This window comes from Ptychodera flava, chromosome 1, assembly GCF_041260155.1.
Source record: "Ptychodera flava strain L36383 chromosome 1, AS_Pfla_20210202, whole genome shotgun sequence".
Classification (NCBI taxonomy): domain Eukaryota; kingdom Metazoa; phylum Hemichordata; class Enteropneusta; family Ptychoderidae; genus Ptychodera; species Ptychodera flava.
Window position 1 is genome coordinate 29,144,443 of NC_091928.1, and position 16,680 is coordinate 29,161,122.

Sequence of the window (16,680 nt, forward strand, 5' to 3'; positions counted from 1 at the left end):
GGTTCAGGGATATTTTTTCCGTTTATAGCTTAGAAAAGAATCGGTCAGAATTCGATATCGTATTTTACACTAAAGAAGATAACAACACTTATGAACAGCCATACAAAAGCGGGATAATAAATCATGGGTAGATATTTCCCACACCTAGAGAGTTCCTCCATTCAAAGAGCGTTGCACTTGTACTGCCAGCTTATCCTCAACGCCGGGGCATCATACATATTCGGGATGCCCGTGTGGAAAACATCGCCGCTGTTTATAATCCCGCGGTCGTAAAAGCTGAAATTGGTAGTACATCGGTTCAGTTGACGGTTGAAGGTATGTAGACTGCCTGGATTTTTCAGTAAGTTGTGTTCTTCACGTCGCGCGTTTGGATAGCGCGACAGGAAGCGTGTATCAGTAAAGGCCTACATTATTGAATATCGAAAGTGTACCGGCGCACTCGTTTCATCAACACCATTTGCGCACAGACAGCTGCGTTTATAATGTGGTGAAACGAGGGCTTTTCTGTAATTATGACACATTCAGTCCTCAAAAATTCAACGTTAGTGTAATTGCAAGTGAACCACGGAAGGCGCAATTCTGCCCAGTGGTGCTAATGTAGTGCCCCAAATTTTTAATCATACCAGTCACTTTTCCCAATTTTTATTGGGAAAATGTACTGACCTTGTTAAGGTTAAACCCATACTACAAGGTCAATTAAACTCTGTCAGTTCTGTGTGGGCCGGGTTTTTTTGTTTACCTGGGACGGCTTTCGCGTTACCAATGGCTTTTGTTTGCTTATTGCTGCGTGTGGGTCAAAAGAGCATATGAACTAATTTATAAAGAAGCATGGAATTCTAGCGTAGCCCTGGTGTTGCCGACTGCGACTGTCAGCGATATCAGTTATAGCTGACAAATGCGGCACCGAGAGGTCGCCTGTGACGACACTGACCGAGTTCTTGAAATTACTTTTACTGTTGCGCCTGCGTGGCTTTTATTCACGAAGTTTCAAGTACTAATAGGTGTATTGAATGTACACGACAAAATATTAGGTCGACCTCCCGGGGTCGACCTATAACAAATTTCTGTACAGATAGGTAGGCCTGGCCCTGCTAATGTCTATGGTCTGTCTTCAAATCATTTCAACTTCAGCATATTTTGAACAAATCAAATTCCCCCGCCAAATATTGTCACCTTGCCAACGACGCTAATGTTTTATTCAGTATTTGCTCGGTCCTCTCAGGACAAAGTGCGACAGTGTCGCAACATGTCGCGTAAAGGTACAAGCCTTTTGTGTGAAGACAACTTTTGTACTCAGTCCTACCGTTATTTGAAAGGCCGGTTTCTTTATCCCACTTTTGTGGCTTTGCTTTGTTCTGACTTCTGCGACCCAAGCGAAGCTACAGTAAAGCGATATATTAAAGCAAAGCTAGCCATTCAGAAACATAATTCATGAGGGAATGAACTTTTTTTTCAATTCTTGTATCTATCTCTGCGATCATCATGGTTTTAGTTTTGTTGGAACTCTAAAGTTCCTCGCACCACAGGTGCCTGGAGTTGCCTGTGTAGAATACATACAGAGAAGGGGCCCTTCTCTCTATGTACCGGTATACTACACTGGCAACTCCAGGCACCTGTGGCTCGCACAACAGCATCCACAAAAACTGTGGAAGATTTTTTGTTCAATAAAGAGTTTCAAGTTGCAGAGTTTATCAATGCCATCATTCAATTATCACATTTTCATCAGCAGAAATTTTCCCTACCCGATTTCACCAGTGGGTAAATATTATCGAGTGCTATCCCCTACATTTTTTCTACGCTCTGAACTACACAGTAAAAAGGAGAAACAGAAATATCAAACTTTTACTGGTTTTGCTTCCTCATTCGAATCCAGCATTTATAATTCTTTCCTGATGGGAAAAGGAACACAGTAAATTTCAGCACTGATTTGCCAATGAATACCTACCTGAATACTGAATCACAGATTAATATGAATTTTGCTACTTTGTGTCTAAATGTAGCAAATTTATGTAACACTGTCTGCTAAATGAATGTAATTAACAAAGGCAAGCTTGGCTATGTAACTCTGAATAAAACCATATGAGCCTTCCTAAATAACTCCATGGCTGTCAAATCAACCGCCTTGTCTATCACTTCTAAAAATTCTATGAGCAATTGACTCAGTGGTAGACAGACACAATACACACTATATGCATGGCATTGTTTTTGTCCTGTCTTCAGGGATTGTTTAATACTGGCATGCAGGCAATCTTTGAATAATCTAGAAACAAATTATACAACATATTAAAGCTAGTGATAGGGTAAGTATGTTTATGTATCTCCTCACAAAATCATTGTTGAAATTTGCTGTTGCCATAACAGAGGTATTAAGGTAGTATGTGCCTCAAAAGTGAAAGACTTAAAATTTTGCTCAAACTTTCCCTATGGAATATTTCAACCTTTCTCATTCAAAATCAAGAATAAAAATCGGGGGTCACGTGCAAATTTTGCTTCTAGAGAAACAAATAACCCAAGATTTACTGATATTTAAAATTCAAAATGGCCACCGTCCCTGTGTTAACTCTATGGAGAAAAATACAATATTTGAATTCAAAGAAACTAAGCCAGTAAAAAGTTTTCTTACACCAAGAGCTTTAAAATGAGCCCCCACAAGTGGTAGATCAGAAAAGAATTGTAAAAGTTTGAGAGTCCGAAGATCTGTCCCCGAGGTGCATTCTACCTTAAAAGACTGACATAACAGTTAACTACACTACAAACTCAGGTCATGTTTATCATATGTCATGACTCACCCAGAAATTTCAACCACATTTTTTGAGTAATAATGGTAATTGGTTTATACCAAAGGTTGATCAATTGACAACAGTGAAGAAAAAAGAATCTCTATAATTGCAATAGTTTCAAGTGCTAAACAAACTTATACCAGAGCTTATTCATTACATAGTGTGTTTGCATCGAAGATTAAAGCTGCCTGTATGGGTGATAAAACAGTTAACACCAGATGGCTTATCATTAAATGGTGATTATCAAGTAGTGGTACATGTCAGTATCAAAACCACATTGTCTAATATCTGTGAAACTAGTGCTAGGTCATTAGGGGTACTTTGAGAGATTCACGCCCCTCCCCTCCCCACCACTACCTCCCTCCTCACTGAGCGCTCTGATTGTAGACAGTTAAGGGGGAGACTGCTTCTTTGCTGTGTCTGCTCTGACGTCCTGTTTCAGAAATCACCCCAAATAATTCTCCGTATGTGAGCTGTCAAGAATCACACATAAGACTTGTAAGACAGTACATGACGATACCTATGGAGGACAGTTGTTGCTTCTAAAACAAAAGTTCTTTAATTTTTAGTTTATCTTAGCAATTGGTCAGCCCTATACTGTCGACAGGACCCCATGCCTTCTTTGCCAAAAAATACCAAAGCAGCGAGTGCCATGTAATATGCTTTTCCTAACGACCAAAAGCCATAGGCTCGAGGGTGAGTGCCAAAGTCACAAGGAGAAATGTTTGAGCTGTACTGACGTACAAAGGCCACACAACAGCACAAGTGACTGTCGACAATCCAGGTCAACACTGATATAGTGTTTTTTGTTTTTAAAAGGAAGTCACATCAAAATTATTGTTGCTATGATACTGATAACAAACTTAAATATGATTTGTAATACAAATGCACAGAATGTGTATAATTGTTTTCTTCATTTTTCTTTTTTTCATGTTTATAATGAAGGCCTTTGTGAGTCATTGTCTGTTCTCTGACGAAACAGTGCAGGGATTACGTATGCAAATAAGGAAATCTACAGCCGAAACTTTGAGCTTTTCATATTCAAGAATTTTATTTACAAAAGCTGATGCAAATCTTACATAGGACTTTTCCCCACTTTGTTCAGAATGGACTTCAAAATCATTGGTTGCTTGAGATGAAATATTGGCAAGACAAAGCCATAAATCAGACATCAGGTCAGGTTAGATAACGAAGTAAAGGTCAGATGAGGTTATGGGATCAAAGGTCACGGTATTGTAGACATTCCACGGCATGTCTCTTTGTTCTTTTTGTTTGTGATAATTAACACGGCCCGTGTCTCATACCTAAGTTGCAGGTGTCAAGAGCGAACACTCATCTAGAACATGATGTCGACTCTGGAACAGAAACTAAGAAATTTCATCGATTGGTGTGAAAACGGCACAGGTAGGAGGTGTTTTTAAAGTTCTCTAACATCTTTCTGTAGTTGCAATAATTAAAAAATGAAGAAAGAGTCAATCAACAATGTGAAATAATTATTCTTTTTCACCGTTTTGCGGTATCATTTCTAAATGTCATCTGCTTCATATTTGGTGATATAGTTTTTTTTGATAATGTATAATATTTTTTAAGTCTGTTACATGACTTCTGTTCAAATGATGTATTAAAAAACATTTGTGAACTTTTTGAGCAATATTGTTCGTTCTATTTTGAGGTCGTTGTTGACGTCTCTTTACAGAAGTTCCTCTTTATTCATTTTTTCATATCATTTCCTAATCAAACCCATTTTCATTCTGTTTTACTGAAATAGATGAAAAAAAAGCCAATTTTCACACCTACTGCGACCACTTCCTCTTTTTTACAGTGTTTGTTTAGTTTATGTTTGAGTGGAATTAATTCATTGTTGAAGAGTAACATTTAAACCTTTTGCACAAACTATACAATCCATTAATGCTAACTGCTTCCTGTTACGGTACTACAAAAACATTATACTGATAGGCTAGTTTGATGCACCTTGACTTTTTCATTGATGCTGATGAGGAGAATTTATGAATGTGTTCAACATGAGTGAAAGGGAAGGGGTTGTCAGAACTGCGCCTGCGCAACTTTCTTGTTTACAAACAATATATTTCATGCACCATATGTAGACGTATCACACCACCATAGCTGCAACATTAGATTTTATGATCGCCCATATCATGGCAAAACATGTTTTCACGTTCATTAATCACCAAGCTTGGATACAGGTGTGTTTACAGTGTGGGTCCCATACAGCCTTGGAGCTCAGTTCAAACGACCCTCTCCCCTTAAAGTACAAGAATTGTTGCATATTTTAGATCACCATACACTGCGGAGCTGTTTACAGGGTATTTTGGGGGTGAACATACTAAAGTATCCACTGGGCACCGTTGATGATGAGAATATGTTATGCCCAGGTTGAAAAGTTAAATTCTCTAAGATATTTCCTAAATATCGCTGTACTTGATTATGGACATTGTTTTCCTCAATTACTATGACGCAGGTTTTGATCTTAGCTATTTTCACTAGTAGACTCACATGAATTTCATATTTTGAAACATTTCACATAATTTTCAGCCTACTCGAAATAATGCTTTTATTTTATTTTCATTTTTCAAGACCCGAGATCGAAAGACTGGCCTTTGATACAGACGCCATGGGTGACGTATGGCGCCGTCGTCGCGTACCTTATCATTGTGTGGCAGGGGCCAAAGTTTATGGCAAAAAGAAAACCGTTTGATTTACGACAGTTTATGATTCTATACAATGCATTTTTAGTTGTCCTGTCAGCGTATATGTTTCAACTGGTAAGTTTTATCGATTTTTACCAAGAAATGACCTTGTGAAACTATCACGCGTGAGCTGAAGTTCTTTGACCATAGTGCCTTTTTTCAATAGCACTGTTGACAAGGTGTAGCAACTATTCCTGAACTAGTCAAAGAGGCAATATAGTTTAAAGTTTGTTTTTCTAAATCCTGAAAAAGCACAATCACTTTTCGCATCCCAATATCAATTAAATCACAGTCTCTATGTGTCACAAAGGAAATATATCATAGTATTTTTTTTTCATACAGCTTGTAAAATAATGCTGTATGTCTGTCACTTTTAATGATTTTTTTCAGACTGTATAATCTATAAGATTTCACACAAAACTCATGAGTGTAATTTTATCTCAGTGGCTGGACGGATATGAAACCCTTAACTTATAATGAATATGGTTCCCTCTCCCCAACCTCTCAGCGTATCACAATAGGAGGTGCATTCTTCAAAATCATAACTTTTTCAACATATCAGTCTAAACATCTTCAATTTTTGGATTTAAAATGACTGTATGGCACCACTTTAACTTTTACATCAACAGTTTCTCAGATCAGCTTGGCCCCGTCCTGGGTTCAGCTGGGCGTGTGCAAAAATGGATTACAGTGACGACCCCTCGGCTGTAATGGTACGTATCGCAACACTTTGGTTGTCCACTAAGTGTGTATATTCATCTGTAGATTTATGATGCAGACACATTTTTCTGTCTTACTGTAAACCGGAATATGTTTGCGGCAGGTTATTTCGCGTTTTCTTTCTGACAAACTATTAGCGGTGCAAAAATATTCGCATTTGTTGAAACTACAAACGGGAGCCACCTAAGTCATTGTGCGTCTTCAAGTGTCAAAGTTTGTCAACTTTTCTATGCTCGCTAAGCACACATGAATTTGTAGAGTGTCAAACGGTATCTATTGTTTACATTGACACGATTGAGTGACGGTGCAATCAATCGAAAGTTGTGTGAAACACTCAGTAAAGGAGGAGTCATTGGATTCTGGTTAAAAGTAGGAGAAATCAAATTTGAGAAATCAAATTCGTCTTTCTATTAAAGATATAAACTTTACCTATCGAAGTCTACATGTACATCGAGCCAAAGTTTTGCCATATCACGTAGTATAGTCAGCAGCTGCCACCTTGGATGATGTCATAAATATTAATAAATTGGTAAGAGAGCTTCGGGTGTGGGAAATGTGGTCGCAAAAGTCGCGTAAATATTGCGCAGCAAACATATTCTGATTTGCAGTATTTTGATCAAGTTCAATAACTCATTTATTGTAGAACTGGTGTTTTACACTTTGTTTATCTTTAATGGGTTTTTTTTGCATAGACCATTACAAAGAAATTTATGTGACAGTCTGCTCGCAATCCAAATATCTATCCACTTTAGGGAGAGGGATGGTTTCATTAAAGGTACACGGTCACCGTAAATTTGCATATTCCATATATGGTAGGGCGAGGGGCTTAGCGTACTAGCCCGTAACACCTGTAGCTGTCGGTCCTCCATATTTGATACGTCAAAGAACATGCAGATGGCGCTGCTAAGTATGCCATGGCTGGTTGTGGAGGCGCCCTTTTTAAAAAGTGGCCACCCGCGTAAAATCTGTGATTGGCTATTGAAAAACAGGTGACCGAATACCTTCAAATATGTGACTTTGGAGAGCTTAGTTGTCTGCAGGTGGGGGACCATGATCACTGTATCTGTCCTTGTAAGGGATCGTCAATCATAAAAGCTGACGCACTAGAAAAGTAATTCCTCATTTATTTTGGTGTCAACCTCCTTCCGCCCCTAAAAAGAAAAATCCTCGATGGGAATTAGTTTCAGGAAAACTGTGCTGTTTACCATGTATGGACAATTACCAGCCTGTCATTCACGGACACCTTGTACAAAATCTACACATGAATATAGATAATCAAAATTTACATTTACACTTTTTCAACGTTCCAAGTAGTCTATATTCTTTTGTCAGAGTTCAAATGAGATTTTGTTTTGTATTTTAGGTTGTCGTAATTTGTGTCTCATTTTTTATTGATAAACACAGAGATACTACTGCATTGGAGACATATAAATGCATTTAGCTGAGACCACACACTTTAAACCGCACATAAATACTTGTTCCTTGTCTATACTGTATCTCTCCCCTTTAACTCACAAATTACATTTCTTGAGCATCAGTGATTATGATCAACAGCCCCCAGACTGTTGATCATATTCGGAAATGGCATTTAGCGCCCTCAATGTTGCATCTTTTAATATCGTTTGTTTTGTTCCAGACCATTCAAATTTCCCATAAAACTGCCATATTGTCATTCGTAGTACTCATAGAAAGCGTTCAGATGCGCTGATAGCATCCAATAATCCAATCATAATCTTTGTTCTAATTATTCGCATTACTCTATTTCTTTTTTTCAGCTAGCAAAAGCCTGCTGGTGGTTTTTCTTTTCAAAACTTATAGAATTTATGGACACGGTATGTACAATGTATCCATTCCTCTTATATTGAAACAGAGAATGTAACTGCATCAAATCAGTGGGGTTTTTTGTATCACTAGATATGTATCAGTTTTTCCAATTTCAGTTCTCTTGTAGCATCTAAGGTCCAGTAGATGTATTTTTAAGGTAGAACGTGCCTCGGGGACAGATATTCAGACTCTCAAACTTTTACAATTCTTTTCTGATATACCACTTGTTGTTTTAAAGCTCTTGTTGTAAGAAAACTTTTCACTGGCTTAGTTTTTTGAAATTAGAAACTTTTATTTTTCTCCATAGAGTTAACACAGGGATGGCAGCCATTTTGAATTTTGAATATTGGTAAATCTTGGGTTATTTTTTTCTCTTGTGCAAAATTTGCATGATGACCCCCGATTTTTTATTCTTGATTTTGAAAGAGAATTGTTAAGAGATTCCTTCAGGAAATTTTGAGCAAAAGTTTAAGTCTTTCACTTTCGAGGCACAAACTACCTTAATTATTTTTTCACTGTTTTTGCTGTATGTGTAAATCACAGTCTCTCGGCCTTTTTCCAAATGCTGGTTGAAACAACATCTACTTCACTTGAAAACACTATGTCTATACATGTAAAATGCACAGTTATTGTGTATATTTTAATTCTAGTCCAGACCAGAATGTCAACAATAACAACGCAGTTTACACATGTACAGGCTGAGTTGACAAGCTGAATACTGAGTATCTCAACATGCTTTGGGGAGTAGAACAAGAGAGTATTGGTGACCATGGAAACAAAAATATGTGCAAAAAAAAATTTTCAAAAGTTAAAGCCACTGGCTGTAGAAATATTTGTTTTTGAACGAAAATGTAATATTACTACAAAGTATGCACAATTCGTATGTTTTCAGAGGCATTAATGGAATAGTGAATTATGTCTCTAAAATTTGGGATGTAATGAATTATTGCGGATGTTTGTGTAGGTTGAACAATCTTGTAAATGCTCTTCTATCAATGGTCATTTTTGTCCTTTTTTTTACAGTTTATCTTCATTTTACGGAAAAAGAACAATCAGATATCATTTTTACACGTGTATCATCACACAACGATGCCAATGCTTTGGTGGATTGGAGTTAAGTGGGTCCCTGGAGGTCAAGGTAAATTTCTAATGTCAAGTACATCAACCTCACACTTGCCCACGTGACAGCTACCCAGCACCCCCCTTTAATGATATAATCACCATTCCCAAGACAACTGCAACTTCCCCAGAGATGATAACCACCCCCCCCTTTCAAAAGTGCCCCCCGCCCCACTTCCTTACATGAATGGTCAAACTGCCTCATTATTTGTATTTTACTCTGATATTTTGGAAATTTAACATACTCTGATGTAATATCCAGGAAAACCTTTGAAAGTTTACATTTACGTTTGCAGCCCTATTGCCCTGTTAAAGGACGTCACCCTTTTGCAGCGTAAAGTATAGTCACCTTCTGATAAGGTCCAACATTATTGCCCTCTAAAGAGGCCCTACCATATTGCCTTACAAAGAAGCCCTATTACCTATTGCAGTCTGGAGAGGCCCCAGCCTTAGAATTGCCCTCAAGAGAGGTCCAACCCTATTGCAGCATTAAAGGGACAAAGTCCGCCATTTTTCATGAATTTTGTTTGATACAAAATACTACTTATATTGTTTGACATGTTGAAAGATACTGAATGAATGGGTGACCATACATATATTCGACCTGCTTTTAGACGAATGTAACCATCGCAAAAACAAATTAATGGTCATGACCATTAATTCATTTTCGCAATGGTTTCATTTATTATGTCTAAAACCGGGGTCGAATATATGCATGGTCACTCATTCATTCAGTATCTTTCATCATGTCAAACAATATAAGTAGTATCTCGTATCAAACAAAATTCATCAAAAATGGCCGACTTTGTCCCTTTATAAGAAGTCAAACTTTATTACCTTCTGAATAGGTTCTAACCTGTTGCCCTCTATTCCCTGTACAGTCAACTTATAGATTCAGAAGCAGCTTGAAAAATGAAAATGAACCAAGAAACAGTTCTCAATGCCTTTATTCATCTGTTTTTTATTTCCATATCTCATTACAGCATTCTTCTCAGCTATGATAAATTGCTTTGTACACACCGTCATGTACGGTTACTACCTGCTCGCAGCGATGGGTCCAAGAGTGCAGCCGTTTCTATGGTGGAAAAAATACATCACATCACTTCAACTGGTGAGTTTAAAATAGACTTTTAACCCCTTTCATCATCATGGTTTGGCCCCAAGCCATTGTCATCAGTGCTGTGTATGGACCGGTCTACAGGGAATTGGGGTGATCAGAGGGTGTAGACACATTGACCTCTTGGATTAAGGTGCTTATGTTTGTTGGACAACTCTTTGAAATCCCGAAGTTGTCAGGTTGAAAATAGCTCTGAATCACTTTCAGTCAGATGATACGATGCGGCCAGTGGCATCATCAATAACTTACCATTGAATCCTATGGCCGCCGTGTGATGTTCAGTAAATGTAATAAGGCCAGTAGTTGTCTAGTACTGGTGGTAGTTTTTTCAGTGGGTGGACTTGATTAAGATGCCCCGGTTGACCTGACCGAAGCGTGACCGGCTTTTTCCGTCACGTGGTTGGGGTCATCTGGTGGATTCTCCAATCAAGTGGCCGGCTGTGTTGTATTCGTCTGCCCCCGATCAAAATGGATCTGGCTAGTCAGGAATCCCAGAATTTACTTATAGACAATAACAATGCAGTCTACACATATACGGGCTGAGTTGACAAGCTGAATACTTTGTATCTCACCATTACTTTTTGTGAAGAGGACAAGAAATTGAAGTTGACATCAGAATCAACAATAGTGAAAAAAATCATCAAAAAGTTACAGCTACTGGTGCTTTCATGTGGAATATATTCTGTAATGGCGTTGATCGTGATTTCAGGTTTGTTACTAAATATAGCTGCACGTGCGCGACTTCAGACAACGCTGCCTGAAAATCCGACAAATTTTGTTGTTGTATGGGCGGCTGTTGTTGCAGCTTGTAGTCTAAACCATAAATTCATACGAATTAGTGTGACTTTTAGTAGCCATTGTAACACTAGCAGGTTTTATTTTCGTCGTTTATGTAGAAAATGCAGACATGATTTATTCATACGTATTAATGAGAGAAAAATTATGTCATTTGCGATCAGCGCTATTGTGTTCTCTTTCCAATGACATATCTTTCATATTTGATCTGACCGATATTTTGTGACCGTCTTCTCTCATTTCATATTTGATCTGACCAATATTTTGTGACTGTCTTCTCTCATTCATATTTGATCTGACCGATATTTTGTGACTGTCTTCTCTCATTTCATATTTGATCTGACCGATATTTTGTGACTGTCTTCTCTCATTTCATATTTGATCTGACCGATATTTTGTGAGAGTTTTCTCTCATTTCATATTTGATCTGACCGATATTTTGTGACTGTCTTCTCTCATTTCATATTTGATCTGACCGATATTTTGTGACTGTCTTCTCTCATTTCATATTTGATCTGACCGATATTTTGTGACTGTCTTCTCTCATTTCATATTTGATCTGACCAATATTTTGTGACTGTCTTCTCTCATTTCATATTTGATCTGACCGATATTTTGTGACTGTCTTCTCTCATTTCATATTTGATCTGACCGATATTTTGTGACTGTCTTCTCTCATTTCATATTTGATCTGACCAATATTTTGTGAGAGTTTTCTCTCATTTCATATTTGATCTGACCGATATTTTGTGACTGTCTTCTCTCATTTCATATTTGATCTGACCGATATTTTGTGACCGTCTTCTCTCATTTCATATTTGATCTGACCAATATTTTGTGACCGTCTTCTCTCATTTCATATTTGATCTGACCGATATTTTGTGAGAGTCTTCTCTCATTTCATATTTGATCTGACCGATATTTTGTGACTGTCTTCTCTCATTTCATATTTGATCTGACCGATATTTTGTGACTGTCTTCTCTCATTTCATATTTGATCTGACCGATATTTTGTGACTGTCTTCTCTCATTTCATATTTGATCTGACCGATATTTTGTGACTGTCTTCTCTCATTTCATATTTGATCTGACCGATATTTTGTGACTGTCTTCTCTCATTTCATATTTGATCTGACCGATATTTTGTGACTGTCTTCTCTCATTTCATATTTGATCTGACCGATATTTTGTGAGAGTTTCTCTCATTTCATATTTGATCTGACCGATATTTTGTGACTGTCTTCTCTCATTTCATATTTGATCTGACCGATATTTTGTGACTGTCTTCTCTCATTTCATATTTGATCTGACCGATATTTTGTGACTGTCTTCTCTCATTTCATATTTGATCTGACCGATATTTTGTGACTGTCTTCTCTCATTTCATATTTGATCTGACCGATATTTTGTGACTGTCTTCTCTCATTTCATATTTGATCTGACCGATATTTTGTGACTGTCTTCTCTCATTTCATATTTGATCTGACCGATATTTTGTGACTGTCTTCTCTCATTTCATATTTGATCTGACCGATATTTTGTGACTGTCTTCTCTCATTTCATATTTGATCTGACCGATATTTTGTGACCGTCTTCTCTCATTTCATATTTGATCTGACCGATATTTTGTGACCGTCTTCTCTCACCAGGCTCAGTTTGTGATTGTGATGATACAGACTATTTTGTCGTTGTACATCGACTGCGGCTACCCCAGAATCGTCCTCTACGCCCTGGCGGTCTACATGGTCTCGCACATCATTCTCTTCGGTAACTTCTTCAACAAGACTTACCGCCAGCCAAGAACGAAAGCCGCGGCGAGCAAAGAGGTGAACGGCCAGACGAATGAAGTGTCTAACGGATACGTTTTGCGAAAGAGGCAACACACTCGATTGGATTCGTAGGTGATGGAGACTATCAGAGGATAAAAGTGCAAGAAGAAGAATGACAGTGCGATGATACCAACCGAGAATGGTATCTCCAATATTCTGCATGAATGATGTAACACCTATCAATGATTTTTTTTTTTTCACAAATAATCTTAAACATCCAAAATTTATGAATCATATAATCGACTCAGATCAAACTTTATTTGAAAACCTAACAACTCATAAACTGAAATCAATTTAAACAATGAAATAACAATCATAATTCTATTTAGCACCTCAGTGTTTTTAATTTTTGAATGGTTCATTAGTACATTTCACTAATACAAACATTTTCTCAATATATTTATTTATTGGTCATTGATGATTGGGAAATTAATTTTTACCGATTTCACATTACTTTAAGATATTTCAATTTTATCTATTCAGGCTAAGAATGATTTTTTATCAGTTTTTCACCATGTTGTGTTCAGTGTAATTGTGGGCACGCAATTTTTTTTACATTGTTGTAAATTTTCTTAAAAAAGAGTCGTGTGTGTCTTGATGTAAACGATTCGAGTTTCAAATCTTTAAGTCGGATAAGGAAATGGCAAAACTGAAGCAAACTGGAATGAAACTGACAAATTTTACAAATTAATGTAATCCTAGGGGGCCTGGTTGTTTTAAAAATCTGTTTGAGACCCCCTAGCAAAATGTTAGTGTTTTCATGATTACGATCACGTCCAGTCTTCTGCAGGACAGCCACAGAAACTCACCACATTAGTTTTGATATCGGTCTGAGCGTGCACAATTCCCCAAGACTGCGGTAACAGGCAATTTGTGTACACAAAATAACGTGAAAGCTAAAACACTTGCTTAAGGTAGTATGCACCTCGAAAATGAAAAACTTAAACATTTGCTCAAACATTCCTTAAGGAATCTTTCAATCATTCTCTTCAAAATCAAGAATGAAAATTGGGGGTCACCGTGCAAATTTTGGTGCTAGAGAAACAAATAACCCTAGATTTACCGATATTTAAAATGGCCGCCATCCCTGTGTTAACTGAGTGAAAAGTTTTCTCACACCAAGAGCTTGAAAATGAACCCCCCACAATTGGTATATCAGAAAACGAATTGCAAAAGTTTGAGAGTCTGAATATCTGTCCCTGAGGCGCATTCTACCTTAACAATATTACTCAACTCAACTCAACTCAAACTAGTGGTGAGTGTACAATACAATGCAATATACCTTAATTTCTTTGTGTGACTTTTTTCTCAGTACTGATAGATTTCCTGTAGTCGATAAGTAGCAGTTTGGATATTTCTTATTTAAAGTCATTGTCCAGGAGAATAAGTTTATTTAAGAGAAAAAGAATAAGAATTCATTATTTATAATTAATGTTTCAAATGTGAAAAACAGCAAATATCTTAGTGGTAGAGGTCATCTTTGCAATAAATTTGTCATCAATGACGCCTTTGTTATCATCTTCAATTTAAAAACTCACATCGACAAGTTTATGGTGAAAAATATTTGAAATAAATTTTCATGAGTTTATCGAGTGTTCGCCAGAGAAGGTTAGTAATTGATTAAGCTTTTGAAGTGTGACAGACAAATCTCCCATAACCGGTGAGTGGTTCCGGTGAGTGGTGTTGTTCACATGCCCAGCTATTTTGCTATCACTTTTTCCAAAAAATGTCAACTCATATTTCAACGCAAGTTTTAAAATTTTGTACTAAACATTTCTATATGATCTTCACTGTACTACCAAAAATAATGTGAATAAATATAAACAAATCAAATTTAAGAGACGAAAGGAAGCCAGAGCTTTACCTATGGCTCAACTAAGTTTTGATTTGCTGGAAATGTTTTCACAAGACAGTCCATTTTAGAATTAGGGATGACAGGGTTCAGAGAGAGGGAAAATGAATTGTGAGGCAATCATTTTTATTGACACTTGATGCAAGGTCAGGAAGAATAATATACTTGTTCTTTGGAATTACTGCTTCAATTTTAACCAATTTGGAAATTTTTGTGTTGAAATCGCAGCAAATATATACTCCCAAGGCCACTGTGCAATTATTTTAGTGCTGTCGGTGGTGGCGGCCTTTAGTCTGTCGAGTTTTCACGCATGCGGACTTTGAATGAGGCTTTTGCATAGAGAACAGGCAGTTAGCATGTTGAAGTGCTCAGAATTTCTTCTGTCAACACTGCCTGTAAATGTAATGCATCTATTATTGTGGAGGGTTTGTAAAATCTAGACTCCAAGTCATCAGTAATAAGTAAATTTTCCTGGTTCATAAAAAAATTCAACAAAATTTCCACTTGCCACCTCTGTCAGCTTTGCTAAAAAAAACCAGAAGAACAGTATCTTCATTTTCTCTGGCCTTGTTATATTTTTTACGTTGATTTTATTCAAAGTTGATATTACACCTATGCAGCTGAAGTATTTGTTTAGATTATCATTCTTAATTTTTCAACGTACAATTCACAACACCATCGCATTATTTCCAATATTTGTCATTTTCGTTTTGACCGTGAGCTCTTCAATGAATGTTTGTATTAAATTCAACTTTCATGGGATGATATTTATAAATATTACAGAAAGTTTATTAAAGTTCACTTTCAATCTAGATTCACTGTGTGGATCCTTGCAATTTTATAAAACCAGCTGAACATTTTGAAAATTGAACACTGATAGGAAAATTGTTACATGTATACATATATATATATATATATATATATATATATTCTCTACCTTTTGTGTTACCTTTGTTGTGTTAGGGGTCACCCTGTTTTTTCAAGTTCGAAAAGGGGGGGTCAGCCACTTTTTGATATCAGCAAAAAACAATCACCCCCCCCCCCCGGGTCGAAGAAATTGACCAGTCCCTAAGCATAGTGAAAGTGACGATCGACATGATCAGTGTCATCATTTCCTTTGCATGCTTAGCCCATGTGGAGGGACTCTGTACCTGTACTGTCGAAGTCGACGTTTCTGGGTAGTTTCCCCATACAGCGCCCTCTAAAGTCGAGTTTTGTCAAAATCGTACTGGTTTGACGTGATGCCGTCTCGGTGAGTGGGGCAGATTTGTTATCAGATTTATAGCTGAACAAATCGAATAACCGAATGCAGCTTTCAAAGAAGAATTTAGAACTGAAATCACGCAAAGGAATGTAGTTTGTGTGTTCGCACTTCTGCTTTGGGTTTTCTTACTTTTGTTGTTTTGCATATTCACATGGGGGCTACACTGCAAGTCTCTGAGCGTGTAAATATCAAAACAGAGTAAATTCAAGGAATGAACTTCGGCAGACTGTCGCGTAATTGCAATAATTGTAGCCCTTGGTTGGTGGGGATTGGGCTTCTGTCGTGCGGCTCGCGCCTTGCCCCAACTAGGGCCTGGTTTGGGCAAGGCGCGAGCCGCACGACAGAAGCCTAATCCCCACCAACCAAGGGCTACAATTATTGCAGCCATTAACTGTCGCGTTATAGTGGAAAGGTGAATTGGAAATTAAAGCAATGTTCTTGGACTAGCTGTCGCTTTGGTGTGGGGTGGGATGAACGTGAACCAAGCTTGGCCACTCGCTTTGGTGGTGCGTGGGATGAATGCGAACCAAGCTTGGCCAGCCAGCGACTGTCACCGGGACCGGTGATAAGGCCGAACAAAACAAATTGTGCTGTTCCGCTAAGCCGCTACCTACCCTATTTTTTACCTGCCGACCCTAAACTTTAAGAGCTATGTAAACGCGGAAGTAAAAA

The 16,680-nt window shown here is 37.6% G+C and overlaps 1 protein-coding gene across 4 annotated transcripts; it reads left to right on the plus strand.

The window, feature by feature from the left end:
• The first annotated feature begins 142 nt into the window (after window positions 1-142).
• On the plus strand, window positions 143-15,556 carry LOC139134521 (very long chain fatty acid elongase 4-like). Of its 4 annotated transcripts, none has more exons than XM_070701387.1 (9): window positions 143-315; window positions 2,221-2,300; window positions 4,090-4,184; window positions 5,376-5,563; window positions 6,118-6,201; window positions 7,984-8,040; window positions 9,056-9,170; window positions 10,135-10,262; window positions 12,713-15,556. In XM_070701387.1, exons 3-9 carry the CDS (start codon window positions 4,124-4,126, stop codon window positions 12,962-12,964), a joined length of 885 nt encoding a protein of 294 aa, XP_070557488.1. In that variant the 5' UTR covers window positions 143-315; window positions 2,221-2,300; window positions 4,090-4,123; the 3' UTR covers window positions 12,965-15,556. The 4 variants fall into 4 exon arrangements, with proteins under 4 accessions (XP_070557488.1, XP_070557481.1, XP_070557498.1 ...); XM_070701397.1 differs by having other exon boundaries at window positions 180-315; window positions 4,096-4,184; XM_070701380.1 differs by lacking the exon at window positions 2,221-2,300 and having other exon boundaries at window positions 154-315.
• The last annotated feature ends 1,124 nt before the right edge of the window (window positions 15,557-16,680 follow it).